The sequence below is a fragment of the Mauremys mutica genome, chromosome 13 (genome assembly GCF_020497125.1).
Source record: "Mauremys mutica isolate MM-2020 ecotype Southern chromosome 13, ASM2049712v1, whole genome shotgun sequence".
Classification (NCBI taxonomy): Eukaryota; Metazoa; Chordata; order Testudines; family Geoemydidae; genus Mauremys; species Mauremys mutica.
The window spans coordinates 54,532,874-54,555,910 of NC_059084.1; the positions used below are offsets into that span (position 1 = coordinate 54,532,874).

At 47.2% G+C, this 23,037-nt stretch overlaps 2 protein-coding genes across 2 annotated transcripts; both read right to left on the reverse strand.

The window, feature by feature from the left end:
- Window positions 1–15,544: 15,544 nt before the first annotated feature.
- LOC123348621 (olfactory receptor 4N2-like) lies at window positions 15,545–16,468 on the reverse strand. Its single transcript, XM_044986198.1, has one exon. The coding sequence runs from the start codon at window positions 16,466–16,468 to the stop codon at window positions 15,545–15,547; it is 924 nt and encodes a 307-aa protein (XP_044842133.1).
- A 5,353-nt stretch (window positions 16,469–21,821) lies between these two features.
- LOC123348620 (olfactory receptor 4M1-like) lies at window positions 21,822–22,760 on the reverse strand. The gene has a single exon (XM_044986197.1). It carries the CDS (start codon window positions 22,758–22,760, stop codon window positions 21,822–21,824), a length of 939 nt encoding a protein of 312 aa, XP_044842132.1.
- Between the last annotated feature and the right edge of the window lie 277 nt (window positions 22,761–23,037).

The window sequence follows — 23,037 nt, forward strand, 5'->3', positions numbered from 1 at the left end:
CCCAGGGCAGAGCTGAGACGGTCCAGGGAGAAGCCGCATCTTATGAGGCCGCGTATTCAAATCCAGCTGCCGATGGGAAACGAGGAAGCTCCTCATTGGCTCAGCCGCAACTCCGGTGCAGCAGCCAAACCAATGGGCATGGGTGGGAGATTTGCCTATGGGTTCCCCCAGGCTGGACTGGATGGTCTGTGTCTGTCATGTCCACAAACGACCTGCTGCTGCCATTGGGTGTATTTGATCTTAGATTTTAACCCTCCAGTTGAGGAGCGATAGTCACCTGGGTTATCAGCCTGAGGACTTGGGACGTAGGAGATCCTGAAGGTACTGCTCCGGGAGCTGGGGAGCAGAGAATGGGCTTCATGATACCAGACGATGAGCTGGATGGAGCAGGGAGGCTGGGACTCAGGACGCCTGGGTCCCATACCCACCCCCAGGAAAGGAGTGGGGGACTGTGCATTAGAGAAGGGGATATTGAGAGGACAGGCCCTCTGGGCTCTATTCCGATGCAGCTTTGATCAGATCACATAACTTCTTTGGTGTCTGTTGGGAACACGCTGGTGTTCATTGGGCGAAAAGTGCTGTATAAAATATAGGGTCAGCTCCTCAAGCAGTGTCACTCAGCCGAGCTTTGATTGACACCAGCTGGGGATCCGGTCCACTGACTCCAACGCAGCTGCGGCCAATTCACGCCAGCTGGGCATCCAACCCAATAACTGTTTTTGTTATTATACTAAAGAGCAGCTAGCCCCGTTGTGTGGCGGCCCATAGGGCTGGTGCTGTAGCTGGGATTTTAATGAGCCCTGCACATTGGTACCAGAGAGTGTGAAGACATGAAGAAATTCTTCTCACTGTCTGTAACCCCTCGGTGTGTTTCAATGTCAAACCAGGGATTGTCTCCCTGCTCTTCAACCCCAGAAGGCATTTGAGACGCAGCTTAATGCCAAAATCACTCTCCGGGCAAGAGTGGAATTCCCTCCCTTGAACTAGCTGAAACAGTTACCAGTTAAACTGGTGTCAAACTGGGGACGTATGTAGGGTCCCAAGAATGTAAGATCCTTGTATCTGTTCATAACCTGCTTGTCTCTTGCACTTGGGGTGAGAACCACAATGGCTAATACCATTAATAGCTAATAAATGAATAATCATAATAGGTCATATTAGCTCCTCATTAATAGCTAATACATAATATACATATCATATCAATGTGAAATAAAATAATAATAATATTTTTACCTATATGTCACTGAGACCTGGAAATAATAATAAATGACCAACATGTTTTAATTAAAGTACAACAAAATTCTGAAAGCTTCATTACTTGTTAGTTATTAATAATAATTTTATGATTATTAATTAATCTCCTTCAGTCCCTTATATGAGGGACACATCAAGAATAGGAGATAGAATTATTGGGACAGATATAGGCTACAATCTTACTATGAAGTATGAATACAAATACCAAATGTATTTAAATGAATTGGTAAATTGGATTACTGAATAATCATTGGATATGAGTTTTGAATTCGTGATGGGAAATGCCTTATCTTTCTTTAATAAACTAGTAATTAGTGGTTAAAGATCATGATTAACAATTAATATTAACTGATCCCAGATAAAATAATTTTAACAGAGATCGGTGACGCTATGTGTTAGTTTGACTCCATCATGTATAAGAGAAATATAAAGGATTGAAGAGCATTTCAATCTGAAATGCTGCTGTGTGAAAATGATCACACTGCATCTCTCTTCATCCCAATCTCTCAGGAAGGAATGTGATTTTGAAAATAAATAGTGTCGGCTAGATGCTGAGACAATAACGGTCAAATCTGTTTTCTAATAGAATCGTTATTGTTCTGAAGCGATTCAGAAAGAGCTAGGTTGGAAAAAAGCATGGTCTACTTCTTGCTATTATGTGATTTCTTCATTATTTCATAATAATAACAATAATCCTAATATTTTTATTTTCTCTTTTTCTTTTTTCTCCTGATTTTACAATGTTATAGACATTAAAAATTAACGAGAAAGGTATCCACATAAAGAAATCTAAGTGGTAAGACTAAAAAGAGATCTACACTTTATTAGGTTAACTTGACATTTTAGTTTTCTAATTTGAATGTATTTTCTATTTCACTGACTGTGATTAGGATCTCTTTATACATATTAATTGTAAGAGAATTCATGTTACCATATAGAGAACTAAGGAAAATGAGATTTCTGTAGAAGCATACGTACCACATATACAACATTATAATTATTAATAAATACTTATAGGGAGATCATATTTACTTCAGAAGAGATATAGGGAAAATAGAGTAATCTTAGTGGCTACGTAGAAGGAGGTGAAAGTCAGATCAGATTACTCTGTAAATATATTCCTATTATCAGTGTGTGTTTATGAAAGATCAAATGTTATTTATTATTAGTGTAGAAAGAGATTGAAAGAATAGTAGATTGTTTCAATGATAATGCTATTTTTAATAAAGATCTATAAACTGGTTGATAGAGTATTAGGTTTATAAACAATACAATTGCTACTGAAACTTATTTATAAAGAAAATGAATAATATCTGACTGGTTTATAATATATGTGATGTTACTGGTTTATAATATATGTTATAATATCGTGTTATCTTGTATGATTACAAGAGATCGATATGTAGACCTATAGCTTCCTTCATAACTGTTATAACTATTAAGACATGATTTCAAAGCTATTGATATGAGCAGGTTTGCTTTATAAACATAGTCATCATTAATAACTATTTATTTACAAGAACTGAGTAACATTTACCATCCTTTACCTCATTTTAAAAATACCGAAGTGAAATATTTGGACTGAAATCTCTCTACAAACACTTGTGAAGTGTTACACGCATCTCTGCATAGAAAGAAAGCTCTAAATCCAACACAAAGCAATTGGATTAAAAGAACAATATGCGAGATGGGGTTTTCAATTACCGTAACTGGACTAGCACCAGGAACTTTTTAAGGCAAATGTTCACTCAGATACTAAAAATACAAGTATAGGAACATGGACAGATAGATAATTCTCCATAGCACAGATAGATGGATTGATATTTCTGCATAGCATGGTCAGATGGACAGAGATAATTCCACATTAGATAGATAGATAGATGTAATTACTCATAGTATGGACAGATAGATAAATAGATGTACATTTATGGGGACCGTTAGATAATTCCATATAGGACGGACTGATGGATAAATTCCCAGATACACAGCCAGAGAGCTAGAGAGACAGATAATTCCAGAGAGAACGGATGGACGGACAGATGATATTAGCTGTCCTGTATCTGGCTGCCAGGTGCTGTGCTGGCTAACCGCCCAGTCCTGGTGCTATGGGGAGGGGCACCATTCGGGGTGAGCGCTCAGTGCTGTTATTGCTAATCACCCCGGAGTGCATCGAGCCGCGTCTCCTCCTTCCTCTGGGCTGTTGTTGTTTCAGACCCATCTGTGGCCCAGGGAACATTCTCCCCCCAGCCCCTTGGACGCGGACATCTGCAGAGCCACTGGGATCAGATACAGGGGGGCCAGTCCTGGCCCCACTGCAGGCAATGGCCAAACTCCAATGGGGCAGGAGGTCACCCGAGTATTCCCATGGGGGAAGGGGCCCCCAGCTCACAGACCCATCAATGCTCGGGGTTATTCTGATGGGATGTTCCCCCTGGACTATCTCTCTGCCCCTCCATGGGGCAGGGCCCCTCTGAAACTTGGGGACCTTCTCATCTCCCCACTGCTCAGTGTCGGGGCAGATCGGGCTCCTTCAGCCATGTCAGTCCCTGAACCAAGACTGTGACGCACGGCTCCAACTCTACCCCATGGGGCGACCACATCTGGTGGGACGGAGCCATCGGGCAGAAGGAAAGAGGGCTGGGGAAGGGGAGTTAGGAGAGACCTGCTCCTTGGTGTCATGGCTGGAGCATGTGTGTGTGTGTCCCCTCATGCAGGTCCGCTCCTGCGCCCAGCTGGGTCCCTCTGGCTGGCCTGGGGCTGGTGTCCCTGTGGCTGGGGGTGGAGCTGTGGGACATAGAGGGTGGGGAGCAAAGTTGCAGCTCAGTGCAGGGGGGTGTGAGGGGGTCAGCACAGAGCTGTGAGTGGGACCCCCAGGAGGGGGAGACAGGACCTGAGCCCCAAGGGGTGCTGTGGGACCCCCTCTGTGTGGGGCAGGGAAACAAATATGGTGAAAGCGAGGCACAGACAGGACAGGGAAGGGGCAGCAGGTCACACAGAGAGATGGCAGTGCCCAGCGACTGCCCTCTGGTCTAACCACAACTCACCTCTCAAGGCTGGGGATGAACCGGGGAGTCCTGGCTCCCAGGCCCCCTTGCTCTAACCACTAGCCCCTGATCCCCTCCCAGAGTTGGGAACAGAACCCAGGAGTCCTGGACCCCAGGTCCTCCCCACGCCAATGGAACCCAGGAGTCCTGAATCCAAACCATGTCCAGAAATAACAACCCAGTTCCCTCCTCCCTTATTGCCCCCATCCTATTTAAAACCCAAATAATTAAAACAAGGAGAAAATCCTGCATTAAACACACTAGCATAGCTGGGTCAGTTCCCCGCCCCCCCACAGTGATGGGTTCAGGCTCTTTGCTCACTCAGGGATGTGTCAGATAAATCAGGCCGCATCTTCAATCTTTCCTCCCCAGCCACAAGGGCTGGAAACTGCTTTGTGTATGAAAATGAGCTGAAATTCTGCAGCGGTGACGTGTCCCTATGGTCTGTAGTCCCCAGCCCATGATCTAGGCCTGGTTGGACAGCAGGCCACCTCCCATAGGTTTTCACTGACGCTATCAGAGCTGATGGCAGATGTCATGGGGGAAGCAGGAATTCCCCATTCACTGCCTTACACGCGCCGGGGAATGATCTCATAGTATCTCAATTCCAAATGCTGCTCTGGTGCCTTGTGAAAAACCCGCCGGGCGGCTCTGCCCCTTCCACTCAGACCTCGCAGTCCAGTTTGCATGCTGGGCTTAGCAGATCCCACGCTCTGATCGCTCCAGTGGGGTGGCCCCAAGCCGTGGGTGAAGGTCAGAGTCAGTGGCTGGGAGTTCCAAGGAAGTCTCTGGGAGTCAGGACCCCAAAACCCAGCCCCATGGAGAACCCACAGAAAAAGGGGCAAAGTGCTCCCAAGCCCTTGGAAAGATGAGAAGACACATGGACACTTGGGCTGAGATTTTCCAGGGTATCTGGAAACAAGAACCTCATGGGAATGTGACGCTGGCCCTGGTGAGCTGACAGCAAAGGACCGTGGCCCTGACAAGCAAAGGAGACGAGCCCCATCATGAGAGAGCAGTTGGCCACTGAGTATCGCCTGCGGTCACTGTGGTATCTCGGCTGGTCTCATCTTTGCCTTCCGGCCCCCTCCCGACTTCAGTTCTCGGAAGAAAACAGGGTCTATTTGTAGTGCCGGGGCGTCCCCTCGGCCCTGCTCCGGAGAAGCAGGTGTCCATCGGGAAGTCCCCGCGCATCAGAACAACACCGAGAGGGGCAGAAAATAAACTGAGGGCTGAATGAGGAGAGGAGAAAAACACCCAGAGAGACAAACACCAGGTGGGCCTTGGAGCGCTTGGTCGTTCAGCCGAGATAACAGATCTCAGGGCTGACAAGTGCGCTGCAGGGTGGGACTGGCTGGGCCGGGTGGGTCGACCCCATGTCCCTGCCCTTGCGCATGGGCTGTCGGGGACTGTACTGCCCTGGGACTTGTGGGCCTGGGGTGGAAACCTATAGCCTGGTTTGCTTGGGTCTGGAACTGGTTTGAAAATATGTAGCTGTATTTAGTCCTGGCCCTGCTGCCCCCTAGTGCATTATACAGTATAACCGCCCCTCCCCCACCCACACCCCCACCCTCTGCTGCCTCCTAGTGCCCATTATACAGTATAGCTGCCCCTTCCCACCCCCACCCTCTGCTGCCCCCTAGTGCCCATTATACAGTACAGCCGCCCCTTCCCCGCCCCAACCCTCTGCTGCCCCCTAGTGCCCATTATACAGTATAGCCACCCCTCCCCCACCCCCTCTCTGCTGCCCCCTAGTGCCCATTATACAGTACACACACCCCTTCCCCGCCCTCACTCTCTGCTGCCCCCTAGTGCCCTTTGTTCATTATAGCTGTCCCTGAATGTTTTGGGAGATGTTTTGGCACCAGAATGTTAGCAGTACTCCTTTTGCCCAGCACAGAGCAGTATATTGGTGGATTGACAGAGAGAGAAAGGGAGGTATCACAGATGGATTGATAGAGAGATTTAGATGTGGAGATATCACAGATTGTAGGATCAGTAGATAACTAGAGATTTTGAAAATAGCTAGCTAGATAGAGGGGCTGTATGGGGATAGATAGATAGATAGATAGATAGATAGATAGATAGATAGATAGATAGATAGATAGATAGATAGCGGGTTGATGGGGATAGATAGATAGATAGATAGATAGATAGATAGATAGATAGATAGATAGATAGATAGATAGAGGGGCTGTATGGGGATAGATAGATAGATTTCATCATCCATTCAGTCTGTTTATCCTGGCTGTCCTTGGCCACAGAATCCACAGCCTCTTCTGGGCATGGGGAGGACAAGCAGCATCTGAGGATGAGTCCCTGGAGTGGATGCATGGCCGACCATCCCACTGTTTCTAGGGCAGAACTGAGATAATCCAGGGAAAAGCTACGTCTTATGAGGCTGCCTATTCAGGTCTGGCCACTGGTGGGAAAGGTGGAGGCTTCTCATTGGCTTGGCCACATCCCTGGTGCAACGGCCAAACCAATGGGCACTGGGACATGGGTGGGACGTTTGCCATCGGGTGAATCTGGGGTAAGATCGCAACCAAGAGGGTGGGGAGCAATAATCACCTGGGGTATCCACCTCAGCTGAGGACTTGGGACTTAGGAGATCCTGAAGGTTCTGCGCTGGGAGAGTGGCATAGAAGGAGGAATGGGCGTCATAGATGACTTGCTGTGGAATTAGGTACTGGTTAGAGAAGGGGTGGCTTCAGGAGGGGTGTGGGGTCTAGTGGTTAAAGAACGGAGGGGGCTAGAAGCAGAATTCCTGGGTTCTATTCCAATGCAGCCTTGAGCAAGTCCCATAACTTCTTTTGTGTCTCTTTCCCCAGTGGTAAAGTGTTTGTGTTCTTTGTGTGACAAATTGTATAAAACTCCTCTGCCAAATTCTTAAGCTGTTGACTCCAATGGAGCTATGGCCGACTGACACCAGCCGGGGAACTGGCTTGTTGACTCCAATGGAGCTACAACCAGTTGACACCAGCTGGTGAACTGGTGCTTTATGTATTACTATAAATGATTGTTACCACAGCTATTGTGAAGTCCTTTGAGACAATACAGCATCTTGGGATTTGAATTTCCCTGGTCACACATAGATTCATCAGTCTAAGGGGAGATGGGATCATTAGATTATCCAGTTGGACTCACTCTATAGCACGGGCTGGCTAATTTCACCCATTTCCCCATATACTGAGCCCAATAACTTGTGTTTGACTCACTCATGCTCCGGAAAGGCAGCCAGCCTCAATTTGGAGCCATTTGTGCCAGATACATTTAGCAAATGAAACAATCGCCTACAATTTGAGCTCTCCACATTTTTCAGTCTCAAACAGGAGATGGTTTCCTAGGCATTGTCCCCTGGGATGAGCCAGATTAATGTGAACGTCAGTTCTACTAACGAGGGTAATGTTCTCTCCCCTTGGTAGCAGTAGCTGAATTTGGATCCCAGGTGCAACCTCTGTGGACTTGTGAGCTTATGAGATTTTTGCCTCAGGGACTTTTCCAGCTCTGTGACAGTGATGCCTTTAGCCACCCCTATTAATACCAATAAATGAAAGTGAATCCTCATTAATGAGTCTTATTATACTAATATATACTTGTAAGACTATAATAAACAATGCTTAGCAACACACCACCCTTGAGAGCAGAAAACTAATCATTAATGACCAGTACGTTTCAAAATTATTACTCACTAATAATTAACAACTGGCTGCTAATTACTAATTGCACATTATAAATTATTAGAGTGGATAAGTTACTATGAGGGATGTATCCTGAATCTGGAATTAACTCTGAATCCTACATGAAAGATATCATAGAATCATAGTATATCAGGGTTGGAAGGGACCTCAGGAGGTATCTAGTCCAACCCCCTGCTCAGAGCAGGACCAATCCCCAACTTAATCATCCCAGCCAGGGCTTTGTCAAGCCTGACCTCTAATGATGGAGATTCCACCACCTCCCTAGGGAACCCATGCCAGTGCTTCACCACCCTCCGAGTGAAATAATTTTTCCTAATATCCAGCTTAGACCTCCCCCACTGCAACTTGAGACCATTGCTCCTTGTTCTGTCATCAGGCACCACTGAGAACAGCCGAGCTCCATCCTCTTTGGAGCCCCCTTTCGGTTTGTTGAAAGCAGCTATAAAATCCTCCCTCACTCTTCTCTTCTGCAGACTAAACAATCCCACTTCCCTCAGTCCAGAGGTGCCAACTTTCCATTGTGCCGGGGGGTGCTCGACCAGCACCAGCTGTGCCCCAGGCCCTGCCCCGACTCCACCCATTCCCTCAAGGCCACACCCCTGCTCTGACTCCACCCCACCTCTTCCTACCCCCGCTACACATCTTCCCGCCCCGTTCTGGCCCCTCCCCAAAATGTGCCACATCCTCGCTCCTCCCCATTCCCCCCCTGCCTCCTGCATGCCACAAACAGCTGATTGTGGTGGGAGGAAGGTGTGGGGAGGGAGGGGGAAGCGCTGATAGGGGACCTGCCGGTGGGTGTTCAGCACCCACCATTTTTTCCCCTGGGTGCTCCAGTCCCGGAGCACCCACGGAATCAGCATCTATGCCTCAGCCTCTCCTCATAAGTCATGTGTTCCAGCCTCCTAATCATTTTTGTTGCCCTCTGCTGGACTCTTTCCAGTTTTTCCATGTCCTTCTTGTAGTGTGGGGCCCAAAACTGGATACAGGACTCCAGATGAGGCCTCACCAGTGCTGAATAGAGGGGAATGATCACATCAATATGTTGCAACCATATTATTCAGCATGAATACCAATTGTTCTGGATTAATGATTAATGATTAGTTAATGACCATCCATCCATTATCAAATAATGAACACATATCAGTTATCAATTGATTTGTTGCTATTTGTTATAATTCATTCATCAGGAGCTAGTAGTTAATGATTAACATTCATAACTAGCCATTATTAATAAAAGATAATTAATAAAACAACATTAACAGAGATCTGTGACTCTGCAGGGAACAGTTATCCCACACGGTGGATAGGAAATATAAATGTTAAAAGTTCATTTGTCTCTGAGCTTTTGTGCTATGTAAATGATCATAGTTGGTGACTGCTTTTTATTGAACTTGGTAACAATCTTTCATCTGGAAAAAGCATTTGATTTTGCAAATAAATAGTACAATTTGGATGCTGTAAAAATAAAATCTCTTTTCTAATATAATCCCAACCTGCTTGAATGAAAATTAGACAGAGCTAGCTTTGAAATAATAACAATTGACTCCTTTTTTGCTATCACAAAATAAATTATTTATTATTATTAATTGCACAAGTACTAATGTCTATATTCTTTGTCATCTGATGTTATAGTTTGTAAAGATAAAATAAGGAGGAATATGCACTTATGTAGAAATCTAAGCAGTAATAATGAGATCTAAATTGTACTCGTTTAAATTTATTTATTTAATAAAATGCTGTTATTAAGATATCTCTGCACCTATTAATTCATATAATTCATGTTTATTGACATAGAGATCTAAATTCAATGAGATTGCTATGCCAACCTAATTCTTGATTTTTATTTATGAAGTGATCCAGGGTTATTTCTAATGAGCTATAAAAGTAAGAATACTGTTAATGAATGTGTACAAACAGATGAAGGCAACATTCAATTGGTTTGTAAATATACTAACATTACCAATATGTGTCTATAACAGCACACACAGGTTATTAGAGCATAAGAACGGCCAGACTGGGTCAGACCAAAGAGCCGTCTAGCCCAGTATCCTGTCTTTCGACAGTGGCCAATGCCAGGTGCCCCAGAGGGAATGAACAGAACAGATAATCATCAAGTGATTATCCTCTGTCACCCATTCCCAGCTTCTGGCAAACAGAGGCTAGGGACACCTCCCTGCCCATCCTGGCTAATAGCCACTGATGGACCTGTCCTCTGTGAATTTATCTAGTTCTTTTTTGAACCCTGTTATAGTCTTGGTCTTCCCAACATCCTCTGGTAAGGAGTTCCACAGGTTAACTGTGTGTTGTTGAAGAAATACTTCTTTTTGTTTGTTTTAAACCTGCTGCCTATTCATTTCATTTGGTGACCCTTAGTTCTTCTTGTGGAAGTTGGGAAAAGCGCAGACATCTTAGTCTTCCAGGAAGAGCGAGAGTCAGGCTAACTCTTCTATTTAATAATGTGAGACTTTAATGCAGGGCCTGGGCAAGTGAAAAAGAACTGTAAGAAAGGTTGTTTTGACCTTGTGTTAGATAAGAATGGAATGCAGACTACAGCAAGAACTGCTGAGAAAAGTAAAATATCGGGAAGGAATATGTATAAACAAAATGCAGTTGTTGCTCATTACTGTATGTAACAAAAGGTATAAATACTTGTTTATCTAATGGAGACCTGCCTCGGGAGGGGAACCCCTGCCCATGAGGACTCTCCCCTTGCAAGTGTTAAAGAAAATAAAGCTGCTTCGGGCATGTTGCAACCAACCTCAGAGTGAGAACTCATTTTTCTCACACATTCTGTACAGAGAAGGAGTAAATAACACTTCCTTATTTACTTTCTCCAGACCAGTCATGATTGTCTAGATCTCTTAGTCATCTCTTTTCCAAGCTGAAAAGAGCCAACCACATATAGTTGGGGATGGGGGGAGGAAGAGGAGGAGAAGAAGAAGAAGGTTAGTAAAGATTTGCATTTAATTATTCCTCTTCTTATCAATAAAAATGCTTATAAAGATCTGCATCCTTAGATTTCTTTTCAGCATTATGTTTGCTCTTTATTAATGTCTACAAGTAGGAAAAAATGAGACTAGATTGCCGTAAATACCCTGATTGCTCTTAACGGGTGTGTGTGAACTGAATGAAATGCTCTTTGACTGATAGTGTGATTGCTTCTAATAAACACTTGGAAACTGATTGAAGTGTTGTCAGATTGCTTTATAAACACACTGATTGCTTTAAATAACTGTATATAAACAGTTTGAAATAACAGTAGATTGAGCTGTAAACAACGTATTTGCTATTAATAAATATTTATAAGGAATTGGAACAGTATTTGAATGATTTATAAATATTATTGTAATCAAAACATATTTGCAAAAGATTAACAATATTATTTAGATTTTTATACTCATGATTATTAATACATATTATCAAATATATTGGTATTCAATTAGGTTACTTTATACATATGGTTATTATTAATGCATATTTATTTAAAAGAGCTGTATATTTTTATTGTTGAGATTACTTAAAATATATGTAAACATTTTTTCATGATTTGGAACTGAGTAGAAACATTTTAAAATTATTATACAGCTCGCTGCATCAAAAGAAAGTGCTAAACGAAACCAACAGGAATAGGATCAAAACTAATAAAAAGTGATATGGGATTTCAATTAATTGTATTAGCACCAGGAACTTTCCAAGGGAAGCATTTCTTCTGATACTACAATATAAGAGTAAGATGATAGACAGGGAGATAAAGTACATATGAGAAAGGGAGAGATATGTGTGAACTGGATAGATAAATATGCACAGATCGGTGAGAGTGACACATAACACCGCATGGAGCAACAGATGGCTGGATACATAGAATATCAGGGTTGGAAGGGACCTTAGGAACCTAATCTAGTCCAACCCCCTGCTCAAAACAAGGGTGAGCCCCAAACAGATCTTTCCCCTCAATGGCTTCCTCAAGGATTGAGCTCATAACCCTTAGCTTAGGAAGCCAATGTTCAAACCACTGAACTATCCCTCCCTGCACCTAGGAAGAATGAATGGATGGACAGTTAGATCTATAAAGTACATATGCGCGCGAGAGAGCGTGAGAGAAGGAAGGAAGGAAGGAAGGAAGGATACATGCAATATTGATAGATAAATAAGTAGCTATGGGACAGATAGTGAGATAGAGGGGTATGTATGGGATGGATGGGCAGATAGATACACCGACAGACAGCTAGCTAGACAGATTGTCGTGTTGTTCCAGTGTTGGCCCCAGGATTTTAGAGAGACAAGGAGAGTGAGGTGATATCGTTTATTGGACCAACCTATGTGTCTCTCTCACCAACAGATGTTGGTCCAAGAAAACTTATCACCTCACCAAGCGGGTCACTCAGAGAGAATCCCACAAAGGACAGATGGATGAGAGTTTGACAGAAATCACTATAGAGCTGTGTCTCTTCCTTCCTTTGGGCTGGAAATTGGAAAGGCAGAAAGAAAGACGCCCTCTCTTGCGAGGGAATGGCCGATCCGTGTTTCCCAGCCCTGAGGCCAGGCCGTTTTCGATACCGATTGCAAAACGGACCGTCACCAGCTGTTCTGGGTGGAAGCAGCTGAGGTTTTTTCTCAGTCGTTTATTGCCCTCTAGTGGCAGCCTGAGGAGCTGCCAACCACCGCTTCCCTTTTTCCTTCTGGTCGAACAAAACCAGCCCCTTTCTTGGTTTGAAATGTTGATTTATGCTAGACTCAGGGGCCAAACTTCAGATTAGAAGCATTTAGAAGATCTAGGGCAGGGGTTCTCAAACTGGGGGTCAGGTCCCCTCAGGGGGTCCTGAGGTTATTATGTGGGGGGGGGGGTCACAGGCTGTCAGCCTCCAACTCTAACCCTGCTTTGCCCCCAGCATTTATAATGGTGTTAAATATATTTAAAAGTGGTTTTAATTTGAGGGAGGGGGGTCGTACTCAGAGGCCTGCTGTGTGAAAGGGGTCACCAGTACAAACGTTTGAGAATCACTGATCTAGGGGATATTTTGGAGCCCATCTGAAAAAAATCAGCTCCCAGCTTTTAGTAATAATAATACAATTATTAATTGTACAATAATACAACGTATTTACCTACTGCATAACTGAAATTAAACTAGCCAATAGGGAGAAAGCTATAGCAGTTAGCATGGAAGCCGTGAGCCAGGTTCTGTCGCTGGTTCTGGGAGGGGAGTGGGGTCTAGTGATTCAAGCATGATGGGGCTGGAAGCCTGGACTCCAGGATTCTAATCCTAGCTTTGTCACAGACCCTCTGTATGATGTTTTGACAGCTCTAACCCCATCTCTTTGCCTCAGTTTCCCCATTTATAAAGGAGCTATTGACACTTACTTACCTCCTGGAGGGTTTTAAATGCTCAGTACATCAGTATCCATGAAGTGATTTGAGATCTTTGGCTGATGGAAGCATTTTCTCATGAAATCAAACTGCCCATATTCCTGCAATACAGAATCTGTGCTGGCTACAGAAGTTGAGATAGCCGTATTGAATTTATTTGAGCTAAGTGAGAATTTGTTTGTACTCCATGAACCTGCCAGCCAAACTCCGTTTGGTCCTAAACAAGCAGCACCACACTTAGACAGATCTTTTCCTCCTTCAGCTGACTATGGCTGAAGAGGTGGAGCAAATAGAAAGATCCCCACAAATGCACTAAGAGCAAAACTTGGTATTCAAGGGCATGGACGTTCTGAGGAGTCTATGCATGGTAGGAACTCCAGAAAAAACATACTTAGTCCTTGACGCGTGCCCTCTATGTAGGGCCAGCTCCAGGCACCAGCGGAGGAAGCACGTGCCTGGGGCGGCACATGCTAAGCAGTGTCATTCCCTCCATTCTTGGGGCGGCACAGTCCAAGCGGCTTTATTTATTTATTTATTTTGCTTGGGGTGGCAAAAATGGTAGAGCCAGTGCTGCCTTTATGCCACACTTCCTGCTCTGTGTTGCCATGAGTAGTCAAGGTAACATAAGCCTTGTTACTATTAACTGAAATGTGCCAGTAAATAATCACCTCAGAGGTTACAGCTCTGCAGTGACACCAGAGGTATGCCATAAATCAGGGGCGGGCAAACTTTTTGGCCTGAGGGCCATATTGGGTTTCCGAAATTGTATGGAGGGCCGGTTAGAGGAGGCTGTGCCTCCCAAACAGTCAGGCATGGCCTGGCTTCCGCCCCATATCCGACTCCTTCTGCTTCTCACCTCCTGATGGCCCCCTGGGACTCCTGTCCTATCCAACTCCCCCCGGTTCCCTGTCCCCTGACAGCCCCTGACAGCCCCTGGAACCCCTGACCCTGACTGCTTCCCGCCACCCCATCTAACCCCTGCTCTCATTCCCGACTGCCCACCCCGGGACCCTTGCCCCATCCAACCACCCCTTCTCCCTGTTCCCTGATCACTCCCAGAACTCCTGCCCCTGACTGCCCCCCGCCACCGCATCCAATCACCCTTCTCCTTCCTGACTGTCCCCTGGGGACCCCTGCCCCCATTCAACTCCCCTGTTCCCTGCCCGACCCCATCCACACTCCTGCCCCCTGACCACCACTCCAAACTCCCCTGATCTCTATCCAACCCCCCCCCCACTCCCTGCCCCCTTACCGCACTGCCTGGAGCACCAGGACTGGCAGCCGCACTGCCCAGCTGGAGCCAGCCACGCCACCACGTAGCACAGAGCACCGGGTCAGGCCCCGGCTCTGCAGCTGTGCTGCCCCAGAAGGTCACAGCCCCACCCCTCAGAGCATTGCACCGGCGGCGGGGTGAGCTGAGGCTGCAGGGGAGGGGGAACAGCAGGGGAGGGACCGGGGGTAGCCTCCGGGGCCAGGAGCTCAGGGGCCAGACAGGAGGGTCCTGCGGGCCGTAGTTTGCCCACCTCTGCCATAAATACTACAGGATACTATAGAGTTACTCCTCAAATACTACACAATTATTTCACAATAATTAGGAAAATGCAAGAGAGTTGCTCTTCAGATATGCTGTAACTGCTACAGTGCTATTCCACAGGTACTATGGAGTTACTTCATCTATACTGTAGAGTTACTCAGCAAATACTGAAGTTACGCCAAAGTAAATGAAACCAGAACCTGCGTTTACACACAGAAAACAACATTACAGACCATACACTTACAAAATTAGTACTGAGTTACTCGGTAGATACGACAGAAACACTGCTCTCTTAGGCACAGATCTTCAACTAACTCTAGGCTCCTTACTGCTGTTGAAATCAATGGGAGTCAGGGACCTAAATAGCTTTGAGGATCTGAGCTACACTGTATATATCCTGAAAAATTAGTACAGAATTGCTCCAGAGGTTCTTCAGAATGACTCAATAGTTTGTACAAAATTATTAGAAAGTTACTCCATAGATACTAGTATTTTACTCCACGATAACTTTATCACTACTACAGATTTACTCCTTAGATAGTACAAATACGCTCTGGTGTAACTGAGATAAGACTCTGGCCATGCACGTACAAAAAACATTCCCACAGTCTGCAATTTTCTATGATTACTTGCTCAGTTCCCTTCTCTAAGACCCATATCTGCCAACCATCCTCCTTATGGCTGACTTCACCTCCTTGTTCCTGAGGGTGTAGATCATGGGATTGGTGAGGGGGAAGACCACAGTGTGCAGCACAGCTACCACCTTCTCCAGGGGGACAGTGTGGAAGGGACGGCAGTAGATGTAGATGGCCGGCACGAACATGACAAAGACGATGATCATGTGGGTGATGCAGGTGGAGGCCACTTTGCTCTGGCTCCGGGGAGAGCATGCCCGGAGCTTGAGCAGGAGGAGGGAATAGGAGACTAGGAGGAGAAGGAAGCACAGCAGTATGACCAGCCCATTGTTGGAGAAGGTCAGGATCTCCACCAGGACAGCGTCGGTGCAGGCCAGCTTGATCACCTGGGGCACGTCGCAGAAGAAGTTGTCCAGGACGTTGGGGCCACAGAACGGGAGCTGGGAGATCAACCCTACCAGGATAATGGCGTGAATAAAGCCCCCTGCCCAAGATGCCCCCACCAGGGCCCAGCAGACCCCCCTGCTCACCATACTGGTGTAGCGCAGGGGCTGGCAGATAGCTACATAGCGGTCATAAGCCATGGTGAGAAGGAGGAAGGCTTCAGCCGCCCCCAGGAGGTGGAGGAAGAAGATCTGGGCCATGCAGCCCCTGTAGGAGATGGTCTTGTGGCGAGAGAAGAAGTCAGCCAGCATCTTTGGGGGGGTGACAGAGCAGTAGCAGATGTCCAGGAAGGCCAGGTTGGCCAGCAGGAAGTACATGGGGGAGTCTAGGCGGGGGTCACCCCAGACAGTGAGGATGATGAGGATGTTGCCCGGGAGGACGATGATGTAGAAGAGCAGGAAGAGGAAGAAGAGGATGAGCTGGACTTCGTGGGCAGGGGACAAGCCCAGGAGGACGAATGTGGTCACCACTGTCCAGTTCTCTTGTCCCATCGCGCTGGACACATGCACAGGGAGCAAAGATGCAGCTCGGTAACCAGCCCCTCAGTTTAAGAGTAGCCCTGAGTGAGGCCACTAGCCTAGTGGGTTCAACTCCCTATTCTACCTCAGATTTGCTGTGTCATTTCGAGGCCAGAACACCAAAGGGATTTAGGCACCTAATCCAGGTGCACCCAATGAGAGTTCGGCACCTGAACTGCTTCTGAAAAATCCCATTGCATCTGAATGCCCTTAACTACCTTTGGAAATCTGGATCGCAGCGTCTCAGCCATTGAATGGAGGCAGCTTGTCAGGAGGGGAAAGTATGAGCGGAGTTGGGGAGGGGAACCCGGGGTCACACCCGTGGGTACCAGAGGGTGCAGGGGTGTGTGGGGCAGAGGGAGTCAGGTGGCAGCTAGCCAGGTCCCCACTTCGGTGCCCTCCCACGCTCAGCTCGTTCTCTGCCATCATGTCCCCTCGGCTGGCCCTGTGTCCTGGCTGCGCCTGATGCTCCGGCAGAGAGGAGATGGAATAACATCAGGGCTCAGAGAGGGACAACATCTCCATGCGACTGACGGGGTGATGTGTCCCCCACGCGGCCCCTCTGCCTATGCATGGTCCTGACAGGACTCGGCAAAGCCGCAGAGCAGCCCAGGTGCGAATCTAGGTGGGCAGAGGGCTGCTGGTTGGGACTGAGGCATCAGCAGAGCTGTGGGTGGGGGGAGGCCAGGGCTGGGCTAGCAGGGGCTGCGGGTTGGGAGTGAGGTGCACCGGCAGAGCCAGGGGGACACAGTGCAGCTGTGCTGTAATGTCCGGCGCAGGAGGCACTGCCATTGGGATGTGGATGTATGGGAGATTTTTGCAGGGGGAGGAAGGAGAAGCAGCTGGATCCCAGGCTGTGGTAGGGACCATGCGGCAGGCACTGGTGCATTCATGCCCAGCTATGCCCGGGCAGCGCATCTTTGCACTGGAACTACAGCCCTGTCAGGATCCTGCAGGATGGCACTACCCCCCACCCATGCCTGGCTGGCAGGAGGCCTGGAGTAGGGAAGCTGCACCCGTAGGTGGCAATGGAGGGCACCGTGCGAGACGGAGAGAGAGCAAAGGAAGAATAAAGAGAAAGAGGGAAAGTGGTGGAGACTCACTCTGAGTTGCCTTCGGTAGAGTGACACGTGCTCAGCCGAGTGCCATCTGCATCCCCTGCTGCCACATGTGCCCCGGCTATATCCCCACTGGCTGGGACGGGCGTCACCAATCCCCACTGCGGGGTGTGTGTGCGTGTGTGTGTGTGTGTGCAGCTGCTACTCGCTTAATTCAGCACTGAGCAAACTCACCAACTCCAGGGGGAGCCGGGAGCTCAGCTGCCAGGAGGGGTAGGTGGGTGGGTGGGTGGTTGTGGGAGGGGGAGGGAGAATGGACAGGCCAGTGGGGCTCCAGCAAGACAATGTCCCCCCAGCAGGGGGTGCTGCAGGATCCCCTTCTGTGGGGGGCTGGGAATGAAACATGGGGACAGGGGAGAAAAGGGACATGAACCAAGTCACACAGCCAGTGCTTAATACAGCTTGATGCCTGGCCTCCCACTCCTCTGCTCTAACTACTAGACCCTACTCCCTTTCCAGGGCTGGGGTTGGAACCCAGGAGTCCTGGCTCCCAGCCAGAGGCAGATTAAGGTTTCTGGGGTCCTGGGGCAGAGCAAATGCACCTGCAGTGACAGTCCCGTGCCCATTCCGCCCCTTCCTCCTGTGTCCCCCCACAGCCCCACATCTTTCTGCCTCTTCCCTGGGGCCTCACCCTGTTCCACCCAGGGTCCTCTCACTGTGGCCCCACAACCTGTTTCCTCCTGTCTGTCCCCCTCTCACTGCGACCTCAAGACCAGAGAAGCTCTGTCCTCCTGCCATGGCCCCAGGGCCGCAGCAGGGAGTGAGAGCTCCCCAAGCCCTGAGGCTGCGTTAGATAGCGAGAGTCCTCCAGTGCCAGGGCTGCAGCAGGGGTCCTGGTGCTGGGGCTTCCTCGGCCACACCCAGCGCTTCTCCAGGGGACCAGGGTTGGGGCCCTGGGGCATCTCCCGCCCCACCTGCCAGGCACTTAGGCCACAGAGTGGGGTTGGGTGCGGGGGCTTCCCCTGCCACCCTGTAGCTTCAGCCGGGGATGGGGCAGTGGGGGCTTCCCCTGCCCCTCCCGGCTTCTGCTGGGGACAGGGTTGGGGCACGCTAGGCTGGGGCTTCCTTCGCTCCTCGGCTTGTGTTGACAATGGGGTTGGGACACTAGGGTTTCCCCGCTTCAACTGCCCCACCCAGTGCTGCTGCTGCGGAGTGGGGTTGGGTGTGGGGGCTTCCCCCATCCCGTGACCAGGGCTCTGGGCTTCTGCCACCCGGCAGTGGATTTTTTCTGGGGCCCCCAGCTGGCCGGGGTCACTGGGGATGGGCCAAGTCAGCCCAGTGACTAATCCGCCACTGGTCCCAGACCCCACTAGATCCCCATGCCCTCCCAGGAGTTCTGTATCTCAGCCCCAACCACTTTAACCCACTAGACACCACTCCCCTCCCAGAGACAGGATAGAACCCAGGAGTCCTGGCTCCCAAACTGCCCTTTCTAACTCACTGCACCCCACTATTCTGTTCTAACCACTGGACCCCACCACCAGTTTAGCTGTGGACAGAACCCAGGAGACCTAAATTGAAGTCCTGGAGACACTGGAGCCAAAAAATGCCAAAAAATGCAGTTTCCAGTGACCCAAAGCTATCCATGGATTTGCCATGAATTCACCCAGGAGCTTTGGCAAAAAAAAAAAAAAAAAAAAAAAAAAAAAATGGTGGTGGGAAGCTTACAAAATGGCCAGAGGGAGAAGGGCTGTTGTCTCTTTTTTATCCATTAGCCCAAAGATTAACACATGTGGGTTGTGGGAGCCACAGTTCAAGTCTCCTCACTTGCTGATGGGAAGATAGGATTTGAACTTGGGTCTCTGCTATTAAAATCTATGGGGATATTCTGGCACGGAAGCCCTTCAATAGCTCCTGTGGAAATTATCTGACTTGATATGAAACCCTTGGGCTAAAGGAAGAAAGCAACAGCACCCGCCTCACTCCAAAGCCTGATTTGTCAAGGAATGTGCCTTGAAGGTGGGAATTAGAAGGTCCAGTCCCCTCCACTCCAACTATTAATCCATAATGCAATGGCTTCAACAGGAGATATTCCCATACCAGCTTATCCTATAGCCCAGTGGCATAATTGTGATGCTATAAAGGGAGACCCAACCTCCTGGTCCTTCTTCACACCATGGAGACAAGGGACTTGAACCTGGGCCTCTCACTTTTCTTTTTGAGTTGAATGAAATATTTCCATCTACCCTACCCACAATTTTCTAATTCCCTTAATTTTTTCAACTCGGTTCAGGTTGATGCAATTTCTTCCCCCCTCTGCTTTTTCCAAACTGCCAGAGATCTGAAAACTCAGTGATTCACCCAGCAGTAGTAGCCACCAGACAAGCTGATGCCATTCATTCTCCATGCACGCATAGTGCCAACCACTGGTACAATTGGACATGATCTCAAATGGGGTCTGTGCAGCACCTGACACAATGGGGGCTCTGATCTTTGGTTGCTTGTTTAGCTGGTACTCTAATAGAAAGAATGATTTCAATGGAACTTGGGAAGTTTGATCCAGCTGAGTATCTGATCCTGTATCTATCATAGTGGTTTTCAACCTTTTTTCATTTGTGGACCTCTAAAATATTTAAAATGGAGGTGCAGACCCCACTGGAAATCTTAGATGTAGTTTGCAGACCTCGAGGGGTCTGTACCACAGGCTGAAAACCACTGATATATCATATCTGTCAGTGGCATAGTGAAAGACATCTAAAGGAGATGGATTACCTGATCTCATTAAAAAATACTGGTAACTGGGCAGCCACATTCCTAGGTGGCTTTGAAAATCTAACTCATAGGGGCAGAGTTAAGGCTGTTAGTGCAACATTTTCCTGAATTGTGAGTCTTTAATTGTACAGCCTTCATGTTCTCTTAATGCCAGTTGTGGGATGGAGTGTCCTATGTTTTTAAGCAGGGAGACTGGAGAAGGAAAAATAGAAAAAGAAGCAGCTTTGCTCTCTGGGGCTTTGAAACCTTGCTAGAAGTTGGCACATGGGACAGAGGAAAGGTTACATTTAAAGGGATTTTTTATTTTCTTAAAAATAGGTACACATTGACAGTTCTTTGGTAACCTCTCTCAGCCCTCACTGCTCTCTTGATGAAATTCTCATGCACTAATCTTCACAACTGATGTAAACTCTGTAATTACTCACGAGATATTCCAGAGATAATCTAGAGTTACCCCATATAGAATAAACAAACAGTACACTGTTACTCTATAGATACTACAGTGTTATTCCATGGATATGACAAAATAACTACCTTGTTATTATTCTATAGATACTACAGAGTTACAACAAAGTTACTATGTAGATAATACTGATTTGCTACAAAGTTCTTAAACAGACTTCATAAATTTACTAAATAGATACTTTACAGTAATTACATAGTTTCCCCCTGAGATACTACTTATTTACTAAAGAATTACTTCACAGATACAAAATAATTATTACATGTATCCTACAGGGTTAGTATATATTTATTCCATAGACATTACAGTTACTATGGTGTTGCTCCACACATAATACAGAGTTCCTCCATTGATATGACAGAATCATGACAATGTTACTCCATGGATATGAAAGAATAAATCAATCAGTACTACTATATTTCTATATAGATACTACAGAATTACTCTGTAGATATTACAGTTACCCCAAAAATACTGTAGACTTATTCCACATTTATTGCAGAATTACTCCATGGCTTATACAGAGTTACTATATAGTTACTCCATAGATACTACAGATTTCCTACTAAGTTTCTCCAGACACAGTAGAGTTACTCCATATGTATAACAAAGTTACTATAATGTTAGTTCACATATACTACACACTTACTTGAAAGTTACTCCATTGATATGGAAAATTAGTTCATAGATATTACAGCATTAGTACATAGACATTAAAGAGTTACCTTGAAATTGCTCCTTAGATATTACAGAGTTTCTCAGTAGATACTACAGAATTCCTCCACAATTACTCCATAGATACATGAGACTTGCTCCTTCATTACTTCATAGATTCTTCTGCATTACTTCAGTGTTATTCTGGTGTAAATCAATGCAGATTCTGGCCCCACACATTGATAACCCATTAAGATTCTTCAGTTAAGAGGCCAGAGGGGACCGCTGTGATAATGTAGTCTGACCTCCTGTATAACACAAGACAGAGAAATGCCCTCAAAAAATTCCAAATCCTTCACTTCTTTACTCTGACTTTGTTCTATTTCCCTCTGCAGAGCCCCTGTCTGTCCAGCAGCCTCTTCATGGCACTGATGATCTCCTTGTTCCTGAGTGTGTAGATGATGGGGTTCATGAGGGGGAAGACCATGGTGTGGAACACAGACACCACCTTGTCCAGGAAGAAGGTGTGGAAGGGATGGCAGTAGATGTAGATGGCCGGGCTAAACATGATGAAGACGATGATGACATGGGTGACACAAGTGGAAGCCACTTTGCTCGTCCCCTTTGAAGGGCCACCTGCCTGAAGCCGGACCAGCAGCACCGCATAGGAGATGAGCAAGACGAGGAAGCACATCATGGTGGAAAAGCCACTGCTGAAGAACATGAAGAACTCCAGCATGTAGACGTCCGTGCAGGCCAGCTTGATCACCTGGGTGATGTCACAGAAGAAATTGTCCAGCTCGTTGGGGCCACAGAATGGGAGCCGGAGGATCAACACCACCTGCAGGATAGAGTGTGTGAAGCCTCCAGCCCAAGCAGCCCCAACCAGGGCACCGCAGACCTCCCTGCTCATCATGCTGGCATAGCGCAGGGGATGGCAGATGGCCACGTACCTGTCAAAGGCCATGCCCATGAGCAGGAAGACCTCAGCTGCCCCCAAGAAGTGGATGAAGAAGATCTGGGCCATGCAGCCCCCATAGGAGATCATTTTGTGGTGGGAGAAGAAGTCAGCCAGCATCTTTGGGGGGGTGACGGAGCAGTAGCAGATATCCAGGAAGGCCAGGTTGGCCAGGAAGAAATACATGGGGGAGCCCAGGTGAGGGTCACTCCGAATGGTGAGGATGATGAGGATGTTAGCTGGAAGGATCACGGAGTAGAAGACGAGGAACAAGATGAAGAGGAAGAGCTGGATCTCCCAGGTCTGGGATAGCCCCAACAGTACAAACTCCGTCACCCCTGTGCCATTCTCATGGTCCATCCCTGTAACACACCCACATGGTACATTGTCATTGCTACAACTGAGGACCCGAGCAATTAGTCAAATATTCAGGGTCTAGTAAGTAGTTCCAGTTAGGAGGGGAATTTGGGGACTGAATCAGGATCCAATCCTGCATATATACAGAAAATATACTAAGTCCTATTTCCCTGAAAACAGGAGGAACCAAACAACAGGAGAGAGTGTCTTTGATCACCGCTCCAGTCCTCTTTCAGCCGGCAGCTCAGCCTGCAACTTCTTTCAGTCTCTCAGCTTCTTT

Excerpts from the sequence above, each read along its gene's own strand:
- LOC123348621 (XM_044986198.1), bottom strand. The coding sequence starts at position 16,468 with ATGGGACAAGAGAACTGGACAGTGGTGACCACATTCGTCCTCCTGGGC.
- LOC123348620 (XM_044986197.1), bottom strand. The coding sequence starts at position 22,760 with ATGGACCATGAGAATGGCACAGGGGTGACGGAGTTTGTACTGTTGGGG.